Genomic DNA, 22,488 nt, shown 5'->3' on the forward strand with positions numbered 1-22,488 from the left:
CACCAGGCTCTATGATCCTGACGTACTCCTCCTGCAGGATGAAAGAGCGAGGCACATGGTTAGCATGGGTGTACTAAGGACCACTTGGATGGCCAGAGATTAGTGCATTGCATGGCTGTCCGAAGCCCCACCACCTCTGCCCCATTCAACCCGACTGATTGGCAGCAGCTTTGCCCATTGGACTGCATGCTGTGCTCTCAGCTCAGGTGCAGGCATTCTCCTAACCCATGCTGCAAGGCTGCAATGTTAGCTTGAACCATGGGGGAGACTGGTCCAAACCAGGATGATGACATTGCCAGGGGCTGTGAACATCTCCAGCAATGAACTACTCCATGGCCAGCTTTAGTGAGGAGATTGTGCAACATCTGCAGTCGTCCAGCTGTTCTGCATTCCACTAAAATGCTCATAACTTTGCAGTCGGGGCGGGGTGGGGGCGGGGGGGGGAGGCGGTGGTGGTGGTGGTGGTGATGAAAATGAGGGTGTAGCATTTAGTGGCACTTTGATGACTCTGCATTGCTTGAGTGGGCAGGTAAACCAGAAGCCCGACTCCAATCATATCCATGTGGCTGTGCTTGAATTATCTCAGTTGCAGAGGAATGGTCACTTTATATAGGTTTCCCTAATGCATGGCCACTTCCCTCGCCCACCCACCCCTCATGCTTGTGCACTATATTCAATGGCTGGGCTGCCCTTAACCATCCCCCCACCCCATAAGTCACCTCAACAGCTGTGCTGCCTTTAATCCTGACCCCCTCAACACCCCTCAAGCTTGAAGTCCAGCAGATGACCCTGGCGAGCACTGCACAACGTTACTGTGTACTCACCTGGAGTTCTCCTCAAAGTGCAGGCCACCAAGTGCACACCTATTATGCATTGTTATAAAACATAAAGCTCACTGAGATGGATGGACGATCCAGCAGGCGGGAACGATTCCAGCAGGCTGTACTAATAATGATATGCTGATGTGTTACAATGAGGTTCCCGAAGTCTGATGGCAGGAAATGCGACTTGCCATCGGCGGGCTGAGCAGACAATCGTGGACTGGTTTCACACAGTCATGAATTTTGCATCATATTGTCCACTCACGCCACTGATCACGCCCAACGCCAGCGGGCATGGAAAATTCCGCCAATTGTTTCACATGGATACTAGTGTCCAGAATCAAAGTCCAGTGAGGTATTCCTTCACTGATGTTGTTGGGCTTTATAATTCACTTTTCTGATGTGTTGACTTTACGCGATGAGACAGGCATGCAGAGCTGAATCAGTCTTGTAGGCGATGGTACAGACTTCCAGCAGAAGCAAGGGTAGATGGGGCCAGGTGTCCAACCTGGCCCAGAGCTCCTTCAGTGTGGCCTGATAATCAGATGTCAAACAGCAGATTCAGCTTTTCAATTCAGCAAGGCAATATTACAGGCTCCACAAGCCAGAGGCCCATGTCCCACCTTTCCACACTGTCTTTGATGTGTAGCTCTCGTCTGTGTCCCTGAGATTGTTAAATATCTCAACCATTAAGAATTGAAAGGAAGGTTGTGGAGCCCTTTGTCTTAGCCGATGAGCAGGCTTCCATTGGCCAGCCTGGGTAATAAAATGCAGATCGCCTTTGTATAGCTCTCTTTGAATTTGGCCTGTGCAGCCTACAGGAGATCATTAGTTCCTCCCCAGAGATAATGATGTGCCAGTTTGCCCCATACTGCCAGGTAGCTTCTTTTGTTCAGGGGGTTCACAGACAGATATAGATTCAGCCATTTTAAAGATCTTTGTCCAGCTTTTGTTATTTTTTTAATTGCAATGAGCATATCTCTATATATTTTATTTAAAAAAATATACAGGGTGATTTCTTAGTCTCTCACAATACTGTATAGGTTATAATGTGAACTGAAGGAGAAAGTCTATAATCCTGTGTTCCCAACACAGTTATTATGATTCTCTGACCTGAGCCCCCTCCTGGTATGGCTCTCAACTAGGAATATGGGACTGAGTAATTATTTGTTTGTTAGAAGGTGGTGTTGATGGACCTTCCTCTTGGATCACTGGTAGAAAATTTGTTCAACTGGATGGCTTTTTATGCCACTGCAGAAGGCACTAAAGAATCAATCACATGGGGGTTAGAGTCACACATGGAGAAGACTGACCAAGGAGAGCATGTTTCCTCCTTTAAAGAACATGTGTCAACCAGGAGGGTTTTTAATGACAATCCAGCAACAAGATTGCTGGATACCCAACTTCCCATTCCTCATTTGCTCAATTTCACCTTGAGGGGCAATCCTGTTAGTTGGAATACCTACCCTTATTAGTCGGATAACCTGCCAGTATTGACTAAGGAGCCTTCTTTTTCCAAATGTTCTCTTTCAGGCAGTGAAGTTGGGTCAGTGCCTTCTGTGCGAACTCCTGCCAGTTACGTTTCCTCAGGACGCAGGCCAATGGAACCACGAGTAGTAGCGGGCAGCGAATATGGTGAAAGTGAGAGTCAGGATGGATACAGTGGTGAAATGGAGAGTGACACCAATAGGAGCCCAGGAGGTTAGTGAAGTTATTGAAAGTGGATGGTGTGTGATTTTATTCAAACCTCCTGTAGTACACTGCTATTCTCTCTTCCAAGTTCGCTTTCGCCTTCTTAGTCTCTGTTATCTTTCTTTCCTTCTCTCTTGCCCGTTCTCTCATTTTTGTCTTCTTTCGCAAGGACTCTCAATTTTTCTCTCTTGCTAGCTTCATTTACAGACAACTTTGTTCTGCATGCAGAAAATCTACTGAAAATTAATTACTATGATAATCTCGTATCCACACCTTGAATGTTATGCCATTTCTGTGAAGCGCAAGTGAAACATATTCTCCTAAGCTTTTAAGAAATGGATTTTGTAGATGAATGCTGCCTTCAGCATTAATACCAGAGAGAATATTAACTGCATCACAGCTTGAATTATTCAATGATGCTTCAGAAATGCTTTATGCATTTTTCAAGATGAATTTTATTGAGGGTTGTAGGTTGTGCAAGGGCACAATACTTGCAGATGATGCTCCTCTGAATCACACAGTTGTGGCGCATTCCCATTTAGTACTTGCTGGAATATTCCGCTATTGGTATTTGCTGGGTGACATTATTGATGCATGGTGTGGAGATCAGAGTTTCCGTTGCTGCTCTTGTCCTCAGATGCTTGTAATGCTACAAAACCTCTCCCTTTATCTTTCCCAGTTTTCTCATTCCTTTCTGGGTATGGATCCATGCATGCTTAAAGTTCTTGATTCCTTTCCCACTCTACCATTACCATCAAGCCAGGGGATCAGCCCTGGTCCAATGATGAGTGCAGGAGGACATGCCAGGAGCATCACCAGGCACACCTAAAAATTAGGTGTCAACCTGGTGAAGCCACAACACCAGACTACTTGCATGCCAAGCAACATAAGCAGCAAGTGATAGACAGGGTTAAGTGATCCCACAACCAATGGATCTTATCTAAGCTCTGCAGCCCTGCCACATCCAGTCATGAATGGTGGTGGACAATTAAATAACTCACTGAGGAGGAGGCTCCACAAATATCCCCATCCTCAATGATGGAGGAGCCCAGCACATCAGTGCAAAAGATAAGGCTGAAGCATTTGTAACAGTCGTCAGCCAGAAGTGGGCATCAGTGAGCAGGTTATTGCTAAGCAAGTGCCACTTGATATCACTGTTAATGACCCCTTCCATCACTTTACTGAGGGGCGAGAGTAGACTGATGGGGCGGTAATTGGCCAGGTTGGAACTGTCCTGCTTTTTGTGCACAGGACATGCTTGGACAATTTTCCACGTAACCAGGTAGATGCCAGTGTGGTAGCTGTACTGGGGGCAGCAAGTTCTGGAGTACAAGTCTTCAGTATTACAGCCAGAATATTGCCAGGGCCAATGCCATTGCAGTATCCAGTGGCAGGTCAGAGGCTAGGAATCATGTGATGAGTAACACACCTCCTGACTCCCCAAAGCCTGTCCACCATCTATGAGGCACAAGTCAGGAGTGTGATGAATACTCCCCACTTGCCCGGATGAGTGCACACAGCACTCCCACAGCACTCAAGAAGCTTGACACCGTCCAGGACAAAGCAGTTGCTTGATTGGCACCCCTTACACAAACATTCACTCCCTCCACCACCGACGCACAGTAGCAGCAGTGTGTACCATCTACAAGATGCACTGCAGAAACTCACAAAGGTTCCTTCGACAGCATCTTCCGAACCCATGACCACTACCATTTAGAAGGACAAGGGCAGCAGATAGATGGGGACACCACCACCTGGAATTTCCCCTCCAAGTCACTCATCATCCTGACTTGGAAACATTTCGCCGTTCCTTCCCTGTGACTGGGTCAAAAAACTGGAACTCCCTCCCTAACAGCACTGTGGGTGTACCTCCACCACATGGACCGCAGCGGTTCAAGCAGGCAGCTCACTACCACCTTCTCGAGGGGCAGCTAGGGACGGACAATAAATGCTGGCCCAGCCAGTGAAGCCCACATCCCTTGAATAAATAAAAAAAATTATACTGCACTTTTAAAGAGCTGTCACAGGTACGATGGGCTGCCTTCTGTGCTCTATCATTCTAAGATCTATAAATGGATTCCATTGCTCTAGAAGTGGACTTTTCAATTTAAAATAAATCTCAAGTCATTCCAGCTGCATCAGTGGCATTTGACATATTTGTGAAGTAGAAGTGTTGACTGGCAGTGGTTAGCTTATCGGTCGGTGTCCCCACCTGACATCCACAATACCAGTGTTGATCGATGTGCTGGCTTAGCTCAGTTGAAAGCACTCTCATCTTGGATTCTGCAAACTATAGGTTTTCAGTCCATAATCTAGGCTGTCTGTGTAGTTTTGAGGGACTGCTGTACTGTCAAAAGATACTGCCCTTTTGGTAAGTTGTTGAACCAAGGACCCATTTCCCATATCAGTGACGAGAAAAGAACAGAACTAGAAAGGACCAGCCTGAAAATTCTCAGTTGCCCCCTCCCTTCAATATCTACCCAGTTCTCTCTTAAATTTGTTCACACTGTTATTTCTTCATTGTGTTAATTTGAGCAGTTCATTTCACACATTCACCATGGTCCCGTGTAAAGCACTTAAATCTAACCTTCCATTTTCTGAGAATAGCCCTATTTCCTGTAGTATAGGAGTATCTGGCATAGCAAGGGTTAATGTGGGGTTGGGAAACAATACTTTCCACAGTCTGATTTAGAGAAACACATGACCTGAGACTAGGGTCAGTTGTGGACCAGACGCAAGCAAGCATGGAGTTAGCTCACTTTGGGTTTTACCCTTCATATGTGGGCCAGGATATTTAGGTCACCGAGCAGGGGGCGGGGCCCGCCGACCTGTCAACGGCCCATTGAGACCATTTAAAAAGGAATTGAAGTAATTAATGGACCTGCCCATCCAACCACGGTCGGGATGAGGTTTAGGGAGGATTTTTAAAAGTGTAATAAATATTTGACTAAAAGTGATGGACAGGTCCCAACTCATGTGACACTGTCACACAAGGGGGCATGTCAGGGAAATTTTATTTTTTTCCCCTTCACCATTTTTAAATTTGGTGCCGATCTCCCTGAGGCAGCGCTTAGCCTCAGGGAGATGAGATGCTCTTGCATGCGCACCCGCAGCTGAGGGATTCCGCCCTCTGCCCCCACAGTGAGCGCATAGCGCTTCCTGGCAGACGTCACGCCTTTAATTGGCCCGCCCACGTAAAATGGTGGCGCACCTCCAACCGTGGGTGCCGATCAGGGGCGTGCCCGCTCCTGCACTCCCCACACCACCCCCACCCCCCACCAAATGGGGGAAAATTCTTCCCCTGTACATATCTTCCCATGTACATAGTTATGTGTTATCAATAAACACTTAGTGGTTCTGAGTCTTGGATGTTTGAACATTTTGTGAGACCTGCTGAACATACAACATTTCTCAAATTCAAGTTATTAAAAGTGGCAGGACAGGTAGAGAGAGCTGCTTCTAAAGCATACAGCATTCTGGGCTTCATTAATAGGGTCATAGAGTACAAGAGAAGGGAGGTTATGATGAATTTATATAACATACTGGTTAGACCTCAGCTGGAGTATTGTGTACAGTTCTGGGCACCACACTATAGGAAGGATGTGAACGCATTAGAGAGGGTGTAGTAGAGATTTATGAGAATGGTTTCAGGGATGAGACACTTCAGTTATTCAGGCAATTTTGAATGTATAAGGGTTTTGTTTATTTCACCCTTGAAGTATCTTGCACTTAGACAAATCCTTCAAGACTTCTCTTCTTCAAAGTAAATAATTCTAAGTGCAATCAAGTATGAGATATCCCTTAAGAGCCACTTTAAAAAACCCTTTAGCTCTCCTGCTAACCTGATCAACATATCACAGAATTGTTACAGTGCAGAAGGAGGCCATTTGGCCCATCATGTCTGCACAGGTTCTCTAAGCATTTTAACTTAGTGCCAATCTCCTGCCCTTTCCCCATAACCCTGCACATTGTTTCTATTTAAATAATCCATCCAATGCCCTCTTGAATGCCTCAATTGAAGCTGCCTCCACCACACTTCCAGGCAGTACATTCCAAACCCTAACTACTCACTGTGTGAATAAGTTTTTTCTCACCTCGCATTTGCTTCTTTTGCAAAACACTTTAAAACTGTGCCCTCTGGTTCTCGATCTGTTAACAAGCGGGAAGTTTCTCACCATCTACTCTGTCCAGACCCCTCATTATTTTGAAAATTTTTATCAAGTTTCCTCTTAGCCTTCACCTCTCCAAGAAAACAATCCCAACTTCTCCAATATTTCCTCATTCCTCATAATGTCCCTTCTCTTGTACTCTATGACCCTATTAATGAAGCTTAGAATACTGTATGCTTTAGAAGCAGCTCTCTCTAACTGTCCTGCCACTTTTAATAACTTATGTACATATACACCTAGGTCTCCCTGCTCCTGCACATCCTTTAGAACAATATCCTTTATTTTATACAATCTCTCCATGTTCTTTGTACAAAAGTATATCACCTCACACTTCTCTGCATCTGCCACTTATCTGCCCACTCCACCAATGTGTCAATGTCCTTCTGAAGTTCTATACTGTCCTCCTCACAGCTTACAATTCTCCCAAATTTTGTGTCAGTCGCAAACTTTGAAATTGTCCCCTGCACACCAAGACCTAGATCATTTATATATATCAGGAAAAGCAAGGGTCCCAATACCGACCCCTGGGGAACCCCACTACAAACATTATTGGAGCTCAAAAAATACCCATTAACCATTACTCTCTGTCTCCTATCCCTTATCCAATTTTGTATCCACGTTGATATGGTCCCTTTTGTTCCATGACCTAAATCTTTCCTCACAAGTCTGTTGTGTGGCACTCTATTGAACCCCTTTCGGAAGTCCATCCATACCACATCACCAGCTGTGCCCTCATCAACCACCTCTGTTACCTCTTCAAAAAACTCCACCAAGTTAATTAGACACGGTTTCCCTTTGACAAATCCATGCTGACCCCTCCAAGTCAAATCCACATTTTTCCATGTGACTATTAATTCTATCCCAAATAATTGTTTCTAGAAGTTTCCCCACCACTGAAGTTAAACTGACTGATCTGTAATTGCAGGGCAGATTTTTACATCCTTTTTTGAAAAGGGTGTAATGTTTGCAATTCTCAAGTCCCCGGCACCTCCTCCGAATCCAGAGAATATTGAAAGATTATTGCCAGTGCCTCTGCAATTTCCACACTCACTTTCTTCAGTATTCTTGGATGCATCTCATCCGGTCCTGGTGCCTTATCAACTTTAAGTTGACAGCTGATCCAATACCTCCTCCTTATCAATTTTAAACCCTTCCAGTGACTGGGTTTCTTCCTCTGTCACCATGACCTGGGTAGCATCAACCTCATAGGTAAAGACAGATGCAAAGCATTCATTTAACCACTTCAGCCACGCCTCTTGCCTCTGTGTAAATCCCTTTTTGGCCCCTAATCATCCCTACTCTTTTTACCACCCTTTTATTACTGACGTGCTTACAGAATACTTTGGGATTTCCTTTTATGTTAGCTGCCAGTCTTTTTTCATAATCCCTCTTTGCTTCTCGTATTTGCTTTTTAACATCCCTTCTGAACCTTCTGTATTCAGCTTAGTTCACAATTGTATTTGCTACCTGACACCTGTCATAAGCACACTTTTTCTTCTTTAACTTAATTTTTATCTCCTTTGTCATCCACAAATTCTCTGGATTTGTTTGTCCTACCCTTCCCTTTGAGAAAGCATTCCTTAACTGTGCCTTAACCATCTCCTCTTTGAAGCCAGCCTATTATTCAGCTACTGTTTTCCCAACCTTTGGTTCCAGTCTATCTGACCCAGCTCCATTCTTGCCCATTGAAGTCCCCTCACCGCCACTGATAATCCTTACTCTGGATTGACCATTTTCAACCGTCATCCTAAACTTACAATGATCACTGTCCTCTAAATGTTCCCCCACTTGATCTACTTGGCCCACCTCATTCCCAAGAACCGGATCTAACAGTGCCTCCTTTCTTGTTGGACTGGACTACTGCTGTAGGAAATTCTCCTGAACACAATCTTGGAATGTTTGTCCCTCACTGCCCCTTACACTACCACTATCCCAGTCTGTATAAGGGTAATTAAAGTCCCCCATTATAACTATTATATGATGTTTACACCTCTCTGTAATTTCCTTGCAGATTTGTTCCTTTAGAACCTTCCCACTAGTTGGTGGTCTGTATATTACTCTGAGTGATGTAATTGCATCCCTCTTATTCCTTGGCTCTAGCCAAATCAATTGTCCTTGAATCCTCTGACACATCCTCTTTCCCCAGTACTGCAATACTCTCCTTAACCAAAAATGCCACCCCTCCTCCTTTTTTCCCTTTCCTACCTTTTCTGAACACCTTGTGACCAGGAATATTTAACACCCAGATCTGCCCTTCCTTAAGCCAGGTCTCCATTATCGCCACAACATCATAATCCCTCAAGGCAACCTGTGCCTATAGCTCCCCAATTTTATTAACTAATCTCCATGCATTCACATACATGCAGTGTAATCCTGATTTAGACTTCATTACCTGCTCCCTTACTCCAACTTCATCTATTAACTTACTGTTCTCTATTTTAGTGCTATCTGCCTCTCCCAGCATTCTGTGCACCCTAGTATTACTTTCTAATACTCTCTCCTGGTTCCCACACTCCTGCTGAGTTAGTTTAAACCCTCCCCAACAGCACCAGCAAAACGACCCGCAAGGAACTCAGTCTTGGCTCTGTTCAGATGCAACCCGTACGGCTTGTACAGGTGCCATCTCTTCCAGAGCCAGTCCCAGTGCCCCAGGAATCTAAAGCCCTCCCTCCTGCACCATCTTTCCAGCCATGCATTCATCTGTCTTATCTTCCTATTTCTGTACTCACTTACACAAGGCACTGGGAGTAATCTGGAGATTACTACTTTAGAGGCCCTGTTTGCTAATTTTCTACCTAGCTCCCCGAGTTCCAATTGCAGGACCACATCCCCCCCCCTCCTACCTTTGTCGTTAGTGCCAATATGGACCACGACCTCTGGCTGTTCCATCTCCCCCACAAGAATGTCCTGCAGCCCTTCTGTGACATCCTTGACCCTAGCACCAGGGAGGCAACAAACCGTCCTGGAGTTACGTTGACAGCTGCAGAAATGCTTCCCTAACTAATGCATCCCCTATCAGTGCTGCCCTTCCACTCATCTTCCTCCTCTCCTGTACAGCTGGGCCACCCATGGTGCCACAGGCATGGCTCTTGCCTGCCCCTCCAAGGATCCATCCCCCTCACTGATACCCAGAATAGAAAACTGGTTAGTGAGCGGGACCTCTGAGGACTCCCGCACTACCTGCCAGTTTCTCTTGGACTATCTGGTGGTCACCCATTCCCCATCTGCCTGCTTGCCCCTAACTTGTGGTGTGACCACCTCTCTGAACATGCTATCCATGTAGTTCTCTGCCTCACGGATGCACCTCAGTGACTCCAGCCGCTGCACAAGCTCTGAAACGCGGAGCTCAAGCGTGTGTAGCCGGTGACACTTCCTGCGCTTGGGCGCATCTGGGTCACAAGAAGTGACCATGACTCCCCACATGCCACAAGACGGGCATTCTGCTTGGCTGAGCTGTCCTGCCATGCCTTAACCATAAACTTTGAAATCACTTTTTTACTAAATATTAATTACTTCTACTTACTTTAAACTTATTCTTCAACAATTATCTATAAATTGGCAATTAGTAGAAAGTAGAAATTCTTTGCCCTTACTTATAGATCAGCTCCCTCTCCTGTGCCTATAAATTCTTACTTTCCGTGCGCTCGTTTAAAAATTTACGTTTCTGTACTCGTGCTGTTTTCAATCTCATGACTATCTCTCCACTCGGCTGTTTTATCTCCTGAACTCTCGTTGTTTTATCTCCCGAACACTCGCTGTTTTATCTCCTGAACCCTTGCTGTTTTATCCAAATAGAAAATTATTTTACTACTACTCATCACCCCCTACACCTCAACCCCCTCCCACGGCACCTTCCCATGCAACTGCAGTAGGTGCAACACCTGCCCCTTTACTTCCCCTCTCCTCACCGGCCAAGGGCCTAAACACTCCTTTCAAGTGAAGCAGCATTTCACTTGCACTTCCCTCAATTTAGTCTACTGCATTCGTTGCTCCCAATGCAGTTTCCTCTACATTGGAGATACCAAACGCAGACTGGCTGACTGCTTTTCAGAACACCTTCGGTCTGTCCGCAAGCATGACCCAGACCTCCCTGTCGCTGGCCATTTCAACACACCACCCTGCTCTCATGCCCACATGTCTGTCCTTGGCTTGCTGCATTGTTCCAGTGAAGCTCAACGCAAACTGGAGGAACAGCACCTCATCTTCCGACTAGGTACTTTACAGCCTTCTGGACTGAATATTGAGTTCAACAATTTTAGATCATGAACTGTCTCCTCCATCCCCACCCCCTTTCCAATCCCCCCCTTTTTATTTTTCCAGTAATTTATATAGATTTTTCTTTTCCCACCTCTTTCCATTATTTTTAAATGTATTTCCATCCATTGTTTTATCTCCACCTTTTAGCCCATTTCAATTCCTTCAACCACCCCCCCAACCACACACACACACACACACACCAACAACCCCCGCCCCCCCCCAAACTCTCCTTTCAAACTCAGCGTGGGCCAGTTCTGAGCAGCTGACAGGTCTGCCTATCTGACTGCTCTTCCCGCAGGTGAATGATGTAGGCCCTACTCCCCGGGCTGTATTTATTCTCTCCCCGCTCCATGTATCTCCCGCAGGTCCGACTCTCCGACTGCTCTTCCCAAAGGGGAGTCAAACATATTTTAACCCATATGCCGAACACATTTTCTTAAACTAACACCCGCACAAAGCACATTAACCAGTTATTCATCTCATTACTGCTCATGCGATATTGCTCATCCAAAATGTATTTTTTATTTAACGGTAGACATTGCATCTCACAGTAATTCATTGTGTGAAACATTGAATTTTCTCAATGTGATAAGTGTTATATTAATGTCATGAATTGTATTTTAATACAGGTTCTGAGCACTAAAACAAATCAGTGTGTTGAGTTTCATATTTTAAAGATACTTATTCATATAAAATGTTAGTTGCTGATCTTTGTCACTAGGATATTTTAACATGTACATTATTCTTTGCCTGGATTATCTTTGCCTGGATTACGGCATAGTTACTGTTGAACTTTATCTTTAAAGTGAAGTACGTAGTGTTCTTGTTAACATTTGTTTTCACTTGCTCTTCTTTCTTAGGTGGACGGCGTAACATTTCAGCTCCGGGTTCACGACCACCCTCTGCTCCACACCAAACTAACCCTGCACAGCCACCTCAAGCAGGTAAGTACCTCGAGGGATGAGAGTGGCCAAAACTGAAAAGGTTTGAAAATTAGTGGTTGAAGTCAAAAACATCTGAAAATCTTTTGTGGCAAGGAATTATGTAATTACAGCACTTTTTTTATCATCTCCAGCAAATGCAAATGCTTCTAGCCTGCTTCAAATAGGCAGAATTATTAGATTTCAGATGGGTAGAAACATTAATTTTCCCTTTGTTTACCCTGTACTCCCATTAAGACTGTGGACCAATGCACTTGTATCAAATCATCAAAGTGACCTCAGCATTCAACACAGTTAGTGCATATGAAGTTCATACCAACAACAGAACATAAGCTTGCTGGATTATGTACATGCAAAGTGAAGCAATGCTTTGCTAATTATTTTCCAATGTGACCATATTTTAACTCAGCACCATCTTCTCAAGAGCATTTAGGGATGGGTTACAATTTCTGGCCTTGCCAGTGATGTCCACGTCCCATGAACGAATATATAAAAAGAACTCTTGAAAATTAACGTGACCTAAGAGCCAGAAAAAACAAATTGGCAATAAAGTAGCATAGTAACATTCACTATATTATTATTAAAGTTTGCATATTATAGCTCAACATATAAAATAATACATCTTACAAATACGAAAGCCTGTGTTTATAAAATACTTCATAAAAATATTATTTTATATACTTATGAAGGTTTCGACCAAGCTTTCCACATTTAGTGACAGAAGACTCGGTGAAGCCCCACTCCCCACACAAATGTTGCAATTTGCCCTTCTCTCCTCCCCACCACACACACTCTCACATGCCCCCGTCTCAACCCGCTCTACCCAACTCACTCACTCAGCAGCCTGTGGTTTCCAAAAGCCCGATAACAATATCGAGCTACCCTGGCATCCCACAAGCTCCTTTACGGCCAGGCCGCCTGGTTAGCTAGTTGTACTCTGCCAAAGCATGTCAAATAACGGCCGGAATTTTATGGCCCCATTGCAGCAGGGATGGGGCTGTAAAATGCGACGAGCCACTCTAAACTCCATTGACTTCGGCGGGACTGTAAAATTCCACTGGTGTAAAATTCCAGCCATTTTATCCGCTTTTTCCTACTTTTCAAGAATTTTCAATCAGACTTGCTTCAATGAAGAACTCTTATTCTAAACAAAAACGTTTTGGAATTAGTAGCAGTAGCAAGTTATCAAATTAATCTTAGATTCAGAACATTTAGGAAATAGAATACTAATTAGTCAAAGTCCTTTGGTTAATGAATAACACTTTTCAGAATAGCTGCGTACTTGGTTTTCAATTTGCTCGTATTGTATTGTTTAATAAAGATTCTTACGTCTTGAGGTTTTTTTTGCCATTGAAAAGTATTGCAACAGCTTGCATTCTAAAGCTAGTTACAATATAACATCTCACTGAATAAAGAAAAAATGTTCATGTCTTGTGATCTTTTAAATGTGGCGAAAAATTTTGTAATTTCTTTTTTGCTGGAGATCAGAAGTGATTAACCTTTATACATTCTCTTCCAGTGCACAAGTTTAAACATCTCACTCTCTTTTGACTTGACAAATCAATAAATAAAAACAGTGCGGAATCTATCTTACTAACTTTGGGAATTTCTAGTTCTTCAATTACATCCTCTGCAGCCACTGTTTCCAAGTCTTCCACAACCCCACATCCTCCACCGGGCCTGCCGAACCCTGCCGAGACTTTAGTTCTGCTGCTCTCTCCTTCCAGGAAGTCCCTGTAAGCGGTTATTTTGCATTTGCTCTGGGGTTTCTGTCAGTCTTCTGTGGAGTTATGATGGAAGATAGAGGAAACTGTTGGAGGATTGCTGTAGAACTGGAGGAGCAAGGAAAGATTGAGGGATATGAGGAGTCCCGTCCAGGGCCTGGGAGAGGTGGGGTGCATGTGGTCCTAATCACCGGGACCTGGGCCTCTAGAGGCCTGGTCTTAGTAGCCTGTCAATCTGGTTGGTCAGTGTCCAAAGCAACCAATCCAGCACACAGACCATCCCGATTGACCAGCTAATCAATTAATCTTTGCTGTTGTTCTGAACAACAGAAATCATTGGTTGAGTAGTAGGACGCTCCAAGTTCCTTTCTCACCTCGTGGATCTCTGCTTGGGCCTGGTCAGTGTGGAGTGCTGCTACCTTAATCTTCAGACCTGGCTGCAGTGCAAGCAGGCTGGTGACAGTTGTTTTGAAGCAGGTACTCCTCACACTACCCCCATCCCCCACCTATTTCCCTTGTAAAGTGCAGGCAAGTGGGTTCCTCTTCGGGCTCATATTCTCCATTTCAAATCCTCAGTTGACTGGAACCAACTCCTGGGCCCTGGGGAATTTTGAGATTTAAACCTGGCTCCCTCTGGTTCTCCTCCTGGCTCCGTGCGTCTGGCTGCTTCCCGTGGCAACAGATGGCGGGTTAGGTGGCACTGGGTAAGAGAGCAATGGCAGCATGAGGCAGCAGGCCTGGACCACTTGGGGCCCCCAGTTTTGGCCATAAATAGAATTCAAGTCTCATCAAGGTCTTTCCAATGAGGTGGAACAAATGGTGGTAAATTGAGATCTGGAAGCCTGATCCATTGAGGGCTGTTCCTACCTGGTTCTATCATCCTTGTTGTGTGGTGGCTGTGTCAGCAAGTCCTTCTACCAAGTGTCTCATGACAATTTAATTTGGCACAGAATCTACTGCAGGTATTTTGCATGTAAGAGAAAGGCCTGGAAGCCCAAGGCTGTAGACACAGCTACTGAGAAGTTAAATAGAATTTCAATATGTACAGAACAGTCCAGCACAGTTTTGGATAAGAATATATATGCAAATGTGCAGGCCTTGTGGTTGTTGAATTCCCATTATCTATGACAAAAGATTGCCAAAGTTAAAAGAAGCTGTGGAAACTCTTGGAATTACTTAGATGGTTGTTCTTTAAGACAGAAATGGGAAAGAACATGTCAAGGAGCAGGGTAAGGCCTGTGATCTTGTAGGATGTAAAGCATCTAGTGCTGCACTTCTCCAGCCCTTCCTGACCCTTCTCCCACAATGGTGTGTAAGCACTGGTCCCTGTGCCAGGCCCTTCCTAACCCCCTCCAGCCACGACACTTGGTGTTAATAGAGTTTCACCACGTTGCAGTTTCCTGTGAAAAATTCTTTCAGCTCCATCTCACCAATATAATGAGGCAGGTTCCTGACAGATAATTGATGACTGTCTGGGTATTGGGTTGTGCGCTGCGTTTCTGCATTCCCGAGTTTTCTAATTCACTGATCATACAACCTTGGGATAGAATCTGTATTTCTGGTTTTGTTTCCAGTCGGGACTGTGGGGTTGGGGCTTTGACAACATGTGGTGCAAGTTCAGTGATGGGGACAATCCCTCCTGACCTCAGTCCTCCCTCAAAATTGAGTGAGAATCCTGAGACTGGGAGTGAACTGGACACACATACACGCACACACACACATACACACACATATATGCGCTGCATGGTATGGGGACACACACACACTGTCCCTGCCCCTTCCCTTTCCTCCCCAAAATCTATCCACGCTAGAGGAGGAAAACCCAGGCTGAAAGCCAACCTGCTTTCAACCCCACCTGCATCCAACCTCCATATTCATATTAATTCTGCCAAGGTCACTTGGCGTCTGCACCACCAGAGGCAAATGCAAGGTCGGTGTTAGTTAAACCCAACTCCTTAGCTCAGCTCTGGTTCCTTCCCCCTTCCCTGTTGACCAAATCTTGTGGCCTAGTCCATCTCTTTCTAGCTCTGCTTCTTAAGTGAAAAGGCAAAAAAAAGTTTTATTAGTTAGCCCTGGTGCTTGGCACTCTTTAATGACCATCTTTATTAATTACTAATTTTTTGCTTTGACATTGATTCTTTTTGGCTCAGCAAGATGTGGATCTTTCCTTCATACCTTAGCTTTTTTATTGAAATTCAAGTTTAATGTTGTACCAAAGCAGATTTTCAGGCAGCTACTGCTGGGTTACTTGCTGAAGGGGAATGAGAGGCTCACAGGAAGTCTGATTTTTTTTTTGGAGGACGAGTAAAAGGGGTTATTTTTGCTCCAATAGAAATGGGAAGTGTTAGAAATGCTCAGCATGCCTGGAGGCATCTGTGCAGAAAGAAACAGGTCAGTGACCCTTCGTCAGAACTAGTGCATATCATGGACCTGAAGCATTAACTCTGTTTCTGTTTCTAGCATTTTCAGTTTATATTTCAGATTTCCAACATCTGCAGTACTTTACCCTCCTAATAAATGCCCAGCATGGAGCATATAAAAGTGTGATTAGCTTCAATTTGAAACGAGAAAATATCTATGTTATGTCACAGCTGATGGGAAATGCTAAGCTGCTCAAATCCTAAAGGGAAACTTGAAACAGCTGCCACAACTTGTTTTGCAACTTGTATAAATTTCAAGATGTGTGCCTTGAATTCAGTAGTAATAAGACCACCGAGTCTTATAGGTGTCTTACAAAACTAAATTAAACCTTTATTAATAGAAGAAATGATTTCACGTACATACATAAATCTACAAATTACTATTATGATAACTTCTAAATCCCCTAGTTAATGTAGCTCCTAGTTACACTTTCGTTAAGGCAATAGTAAGACACATTGATTTTAAAAGACAAAGGCAAAGAAACATGATACTCTGAGCAATCCAATTCAAAGTGAGTGTTCTTAACTTCAATTCTTTGTAGACAGCAGCTTGAGGCTTAGATGCTAGAGGGTTTCACACTTGTTAGACCTTAGAATTTTTTCCCTTACACACAACCTTCACTTCTTTATATATATTTTCCCTTTTGAATGCAAATTCCCATTCTTTCACTATGCCTTTGGACTTTACCTCTCTGATAATAAAAATCTCTCATTGTACCAATTTTACCGGTAATCTTTGGGAAAAATAAACACACTGTTTAACTTCTCCTGGTGAGGTGAAACATTTCACTCCCCCTTTGAATTTCAATCTAGTCTGGTTTATTTAAAAATGAAAATGTTCCCTTTACACATGTCTACCTACTTAACATTCTAAACCTAGCTTCTCTTCTAATACCTCAAAGCCTTCAGCCTTTAATTCAATTAAGTTGCACGCGCACATGCACACACACACACCCCACCATTACTCTACTTTACAATAACTTCCAATAGCATTATGAGAATTATTATATCTTCCTGACAATCTACCACTCAATGCAAAATGTAATTTCTCTGTTGACATTGGTTGGTGCTAATTTACTGGAAGGTTTTGCCATTCTTAAACTTGGAAATGAAACCAAGAGTTATGCGCCAATAGAATATGTCACTGTTAGTTCAAGATATTCTCATTTGTACATAGGATTGTTGTTTACAGTAATTGTGAGGTTCAAGTCTTTTGGACATTGCTATCTAGATATTGTATAGAGTCTGGTTCAAAGAAGCAGAGATGGTTCCATGAATGAACAGCCAAGTTGTGGTTTACTGTCTTACAAAGTTGTGGTTGTAAAGTGTATCATACTAAAACCTGAGCTTTTGATGGCATTTCTAAATGGAGACTTAGAGTATAAAAGCCAAGAAGTTTTGCTAAACCTATATAAAACAATTGGACCCCATTGGGACTATGGTTCCCAATTCTGGAGACCTAAAGGGTGTGAAGGGGAAGGTTAAAGGTAGGAAGTAGGGAGAAATAAGGGCCCTGTAACAGGAGAAGCACTAGGGCCCATGATTTCTCTCCCTGGCCCTTCTCTCCCTGGGCCTGCTTCCACCCCTATGACATCCTGAGTAAGAATGGGTTAGAGTGGAAGCCTATGGAATGAATCAGGGTTTCAACAAAAAAACGCAGGAGCAAGGAACCATGTGAGGGATGGCCAATGGTTAACAAACTTATCCACAAGTAAATACTGGAGAAAATAAACTGGATGAGTGTCAGTTAAAAATGGCTGCAGCGAGTTACCGATCCCTTATGGGCAGAATTTTATGGCCCTATTTTGGTGGGGACGGGGCTGTAAAATGCGGCGAGCCATTATAAATCCCATTGACAACAGCGGGAACGTAAAATCCCACTGTCGTAAAATTCTGCCCTGTGTCTCCAAACCACTCCCTTCCAGCAAGTAGTCATTTTAACCTCTTTTGACCCTGATCCTATTGATGAGAAAGTAGTAGGTGTTTCTTTAAATAAGTAGTTTGGGCTCTCAAGACATCATCAGGGCCTGATTGCAAAGGGCCTGTACAGGACAACTGTCAGGGCTTCTTGCCATGCCTTCATCATCAGCCCAACATGGAGAAAAAGAGAAGCTGGTGCCTGAAGAGGCTCAAAAAGTAGGTAATCATTTGGGGTGCTTTTCTTTGGCTACCTTTTGGGTCAAGGGGAACAGATGAGCCTTCTGATGTCCTGACCCACTCCCAATAACTTATCCGAGTGTGGAAGACCATTCCTTTGGATCCCCAGCCATTTAGCGCTTCCTGCAGGTTTGAACAGGAGACTGAAATCAGGTGGAGGGAAATCTCCAGGGCCACTCATTAGATGAAGACTGGATGGTTTACTGTCCACACTCCTGGATGCACATCTCCCATCAGGGCTTGTGTCCCCTCAACCCCATCCTGACTCCATGTGAAGAAGTGATTAGATTTCACTGCCCAGCTACCCAGCTGATTTTAATACATTAAATCCATTCATAAATCATCTCAATTCTGAGAGATGTGGCTTCCTGTGAAAATGCACAGGGTTTTCTGACATAGTATTTCACTATGGGAAGTAAAGTCCGGGGAAAGTATCCTTGTTCAAATTTGATGTGGAAGATAAAGGAAGAACTTGCATTTATGGAGAAAAAATATTTCATATGAAATATTTCAAAATATTTCAGGTCTTCCTTGGTGCTAAGTTAAATTTAGACAATATAGACGACAGTATTGGTAGGAGTGACCACCACACAGTCCTTGTGGAGACAAAGTCCAGTCTTCAATTTGAGGATACCCTCCATCGTGTTGTGTGGGACTACTACCATGCTAAATGGGATAGATTTTGAACAGATCTAACAACTCAAGACTGGGCAACCATGAGGTGCTGTGGGCATCAGAATTGTATTCAATCACCCACTCTACAAGCCAAGCCAAAGAAGAGTCAGGACCAGAAAGCAACAGATCCTTTTATTTTTAATTCGTTGATGGGATGGGAGTGTTGCTAGCTAGCAGAATTTATTGCCCTAATTGCTCTTGATGAACTGAATGGCCATTTCAGAGACTGCAGATTTTCCCTTCCCTAAAGGGCATTGTGACATTTGACAGTGGTCTCATCATTAGACTTTGAATTCCAGATTTTTTATTGGATTCAAATTTCACCATCTGCCATGGTGGGATTCAAACCCATGTCCCCAGAGCATTACCCTGGGTCTCTGGATTACTAGTCCTGTGACAATACCATGATGCCACTACTTTCATCTGTATCTAAGCCCTCCAGCCCTGTCACATCTAGTTGTGAATGGTGGTGGACAATTAAACAACTCACTGGAGGAGGAGGCTCCACGTGTATCTCCATCCTCAATGATGGGAGAGCCCAGCGCATCAGTGCAAAAGATAAGGATGAAGCATTTGCAACAACCTTCAGCCAGAAATGGATGATCCATCTTGGCTTCCTCGGGAGAACTCGGGCATCACAGGTGCCAGTCTTCGGCCAATTCAATTCACTCCATGTGATATCAAGAAACAGCTGAAGGCACTGGATACTGCAAAAGCTATGGGCCCTGACAATATTCCGGCAATAATATTGAAGACCTGTGCTCCAGAACTTGCCGTGCCCCTAGCCAAGCTGTTCCAATACAGCTACAACATTGGCATCTACCCAGCAATGTGGAAAATTGTCCTGTGCACAAAAAGCAGGATAAATCCAACCTGGCCAATTACTGCCCCATCAGTCTACTCTCAACCCTCAGTAAAGTGATGGAAGGGGCCATCAACAGTGACATCAAGTGGCACTTGCTTAGCAATAACCTGCTCACTGACGCTAAGTTTGGGTTCTGCCAGGGCCACTCAGCTCCTGACCTCATCACAGCCTTGGTTCAAACATGGACAAAAGAGCTGAACTCCAGAGGTGAGGTGAGAGTGACTGCCCTTGACATCAAGGAGCCCTAGCAAAACTGGAGTCAATGGGAATCAGGCCGGAACACACTCTGCTGGTTGCAGTCATACCTAGCACGAAGGATTGTTGGGAGGTCAGTCATCTCAGCTCCAGGACATCACTGCAGGAGTTCCTCAAAGTAGTCTCCTCAGCCCAACCATCTTCAGCTACTTCATCAATGACCTTCCTTCCATTATAAGGTCATTAGTGGGGATGTTTACTGATAATTGCACAATGTTCAGCACCATTCACAACTCCTCAGCAGTCTAAGTCCAAATGCAGTAAGACCTGGGCAATATCCAGGCTTGGGCTAATCAGTGGCAAGTAACCTTCACGCCACACAAGTGCCAGGCAATGACCATCTCCAACAAGAGAGAATCTAACTATCAGCCCTTGACATTCAGTGCCATTTCTGTTGCTGAATCCCCCACTATCAACATCCTGGGGGGTTACCATTGACCAGAAACTGAACTGGACTAGCCATGTAAATTACTGTGGCTACAAGAGCAGGTCAGAGGCTAGGAATCCTGTGGCAAGTAACTCACCACCTGACACCCATAGCCTGCCCACCATCTACAAGGCACAAGTCAGGAGCATGATGGAGTACTTTCCACTTACCTGGATGAGAGCTGCTCCAACAACACTCAAGCTTGACACCATCCAGGACAAAGCAGCCTGCTTGTTTGGCATCCCATCTACAAACATTCACTCCCTCCACCACTGACACGTGTTGGCAGCAGTGTGTACCATCTACATGATGCACTGCATGTACAAGGAGGCAGCTCACTACCACCTTCTCAAGGGCAATTAGAGATGGGCAATTGATGCTGGCCTAGTCAGCAACACCCACATCCCATGAATTAATAAATATATCTTGCTGTGTATGCCAGAAGGCATCACTAAAAAAAATGCATGATTTCAAAGCACCTTCCCTGCTGCACCAACGCGTGCCACTCTGCCCTTAAATCCAGTGTCTAATACTGTTGAGTAGAGATGCAGTAATCCAAACATTAAATAAGGTTTTCCATGGGCAGTATCTTGCTACCAGCTCTCAGGCAGTCTCATAGCTGCTCCCATCTCCTCCTGCCAAACCCCCATATTTTTAACTTGAGTGCACACTCAACACTCTCAGTCAGCAGCCTGGCAGCAAGGAAGATCCAATTTGAGTCCCATGACTTGTAACGTAAAATTATCAAATATAATAATGGCGAGTATTTTGCCTTTGTACAGAATGGACAAGTATGCTTATCAACAGTAATTACTCCTCTAAGATTTTGCTTCCCTATTAAAATTCATTAGGGCTCTTTAATGAAACTCAATTCTGGTTCTTTTTGTGCTGTCACTATGAGAACCACTGTGGACTCTTCAGGCTACTTAGACTGACATATTTCTGATCTCCCTGTTCACAGGTGCTCCTGGAACCTATAGACCAGGTCAGGGAATGACTCCCAGATATCCAGAGCAAATGTCAAGTAAGAATGGTTAGGAGCAGCTCCATTCTCAATGTCTCATTTCGCATTTCAGTTTTTCCTGGTCCTGGGTCCCTAATGTCATCTTGGAACATACTGCCATCCATCAGGTCCTCAACTTGAAGTGAAGGAGGAATGATTTTGTTCAGTTTTCTTTTGTTTGTTTCTCTCTGCTAGTGGTAGGTCCTCCCTCCTTGTCGCATTCAGTGACCAATCAGCCTACCCCATCATCTGACACAAGCTACAGCCCAGTGAAGGAGGAGAGAGCTGTCCGCCAGCACCCACAGTATACAGCGCCAAGTGCAGCCTCAGCACTGCCTCCCTCCACACGACAGCAGCAGGAGGATGAGGACGGGGAACTTTATGACTCGGATGAAGCCAGTGAGTAATATTTTTGTTGGCAGATACAAGTGGATTCATTGTAAGATAAACAGCGAGTGTAATCCAACATTTCACTGCTAGGGTGAAACTAAAAGCAAGAAAGTACTGGAGAGGCATGGCAGGTACGTCATCATCTGGAAGAGAGAGATTAACTTGCAACAAGTCCCTTCTCCTGTCATCCCTGTCCTTTTGACCCAGCAACACCTTGATTTTAAAATTCTCATCCACATCTTCAAATTATTTCATGGCCTTGTCCCCCTCTGTGTCTGTAATCTCCTCAAGCTCTACAAACCCTCCAAGATCTCTGCAGTCCTCCAATTCTGGCCCTTTGTTTATTCCAGTTTTCCATCGCTCTATGACTGGCAGCCATGCCTTCAGCTGCCTAGGCCCAGAGTTCAGGCATTCCCTCCCTAAACCTCTCCGCTTCTTTATTTCTTTCTTCTACTTTATGTCACTATTTAAAAACCTCTGTTTGACCAAGCTTATGGTAACCTGTCCCAATATGTGGAATTTTATCTGGTTACACCCCTGTGAAGTGCCTTGGGATGTTTTACTATGTTAAAGCATTACTTTGCTGTTGCAATGTTTCAGGTATGACTCTTTAACTGTCACTCTAACTAATTCTGTTATGAAAAAACCATTGAAATCTCTTGTAGAACAGGAAACATCTGTATAAATAATAT

At 44.2% G+C, this 22,488-nt stretch overlaps 1 protein-coding gene across 7 annotated transcripts in view; it reads left to right on the plus strand.

Moving 5' to 3' along the window:
• The window catches only part of LOC121286408 (rabphilin-3A-like), a 161,794-nt gene that overhangs the window by 97,770 nt on the left and 41,536 nt on the right, over positions 1 to 22,488 (plus strand). For all 7 annotated transcript variants that reach the window (XM_041203502.1, XM_041203501.1, XM_041203500.1 and 4 more), the window contains 3 exons: positions 2,355 to 2,522; positions 11,800 to 11,883; positions 21,602 to 21,805. In XM_041203502.1, coding sequence (XP_041059436.1) covers positions 2,355 to 2,522; positions 11,800 to 11,883; positions 21,602 to 21,805 — 456 coding nt within the window. The remainder of the gene's footprint in view (positions 1 to 2,354; positions 2,523 to 11,799; positions 11,884 to 21,601; positions 21,806 to 22,488) is intronic.

This window comes from Carcharodon carcharias, chromosome 13 (assembly GCF_017639515.1).
Source record: "Carcharodon carcharias isolate sCarCar2 chromosome 13, sCarCar2.pri, whole genome shotgun sequence".
Classification (NCBI taxonomy): Eukaryota; Metazoa; Chordata; class Chondrichthyes; order Lamniformes; family Lamnidae; genus Carcharodon; species Carcharodon carcharias.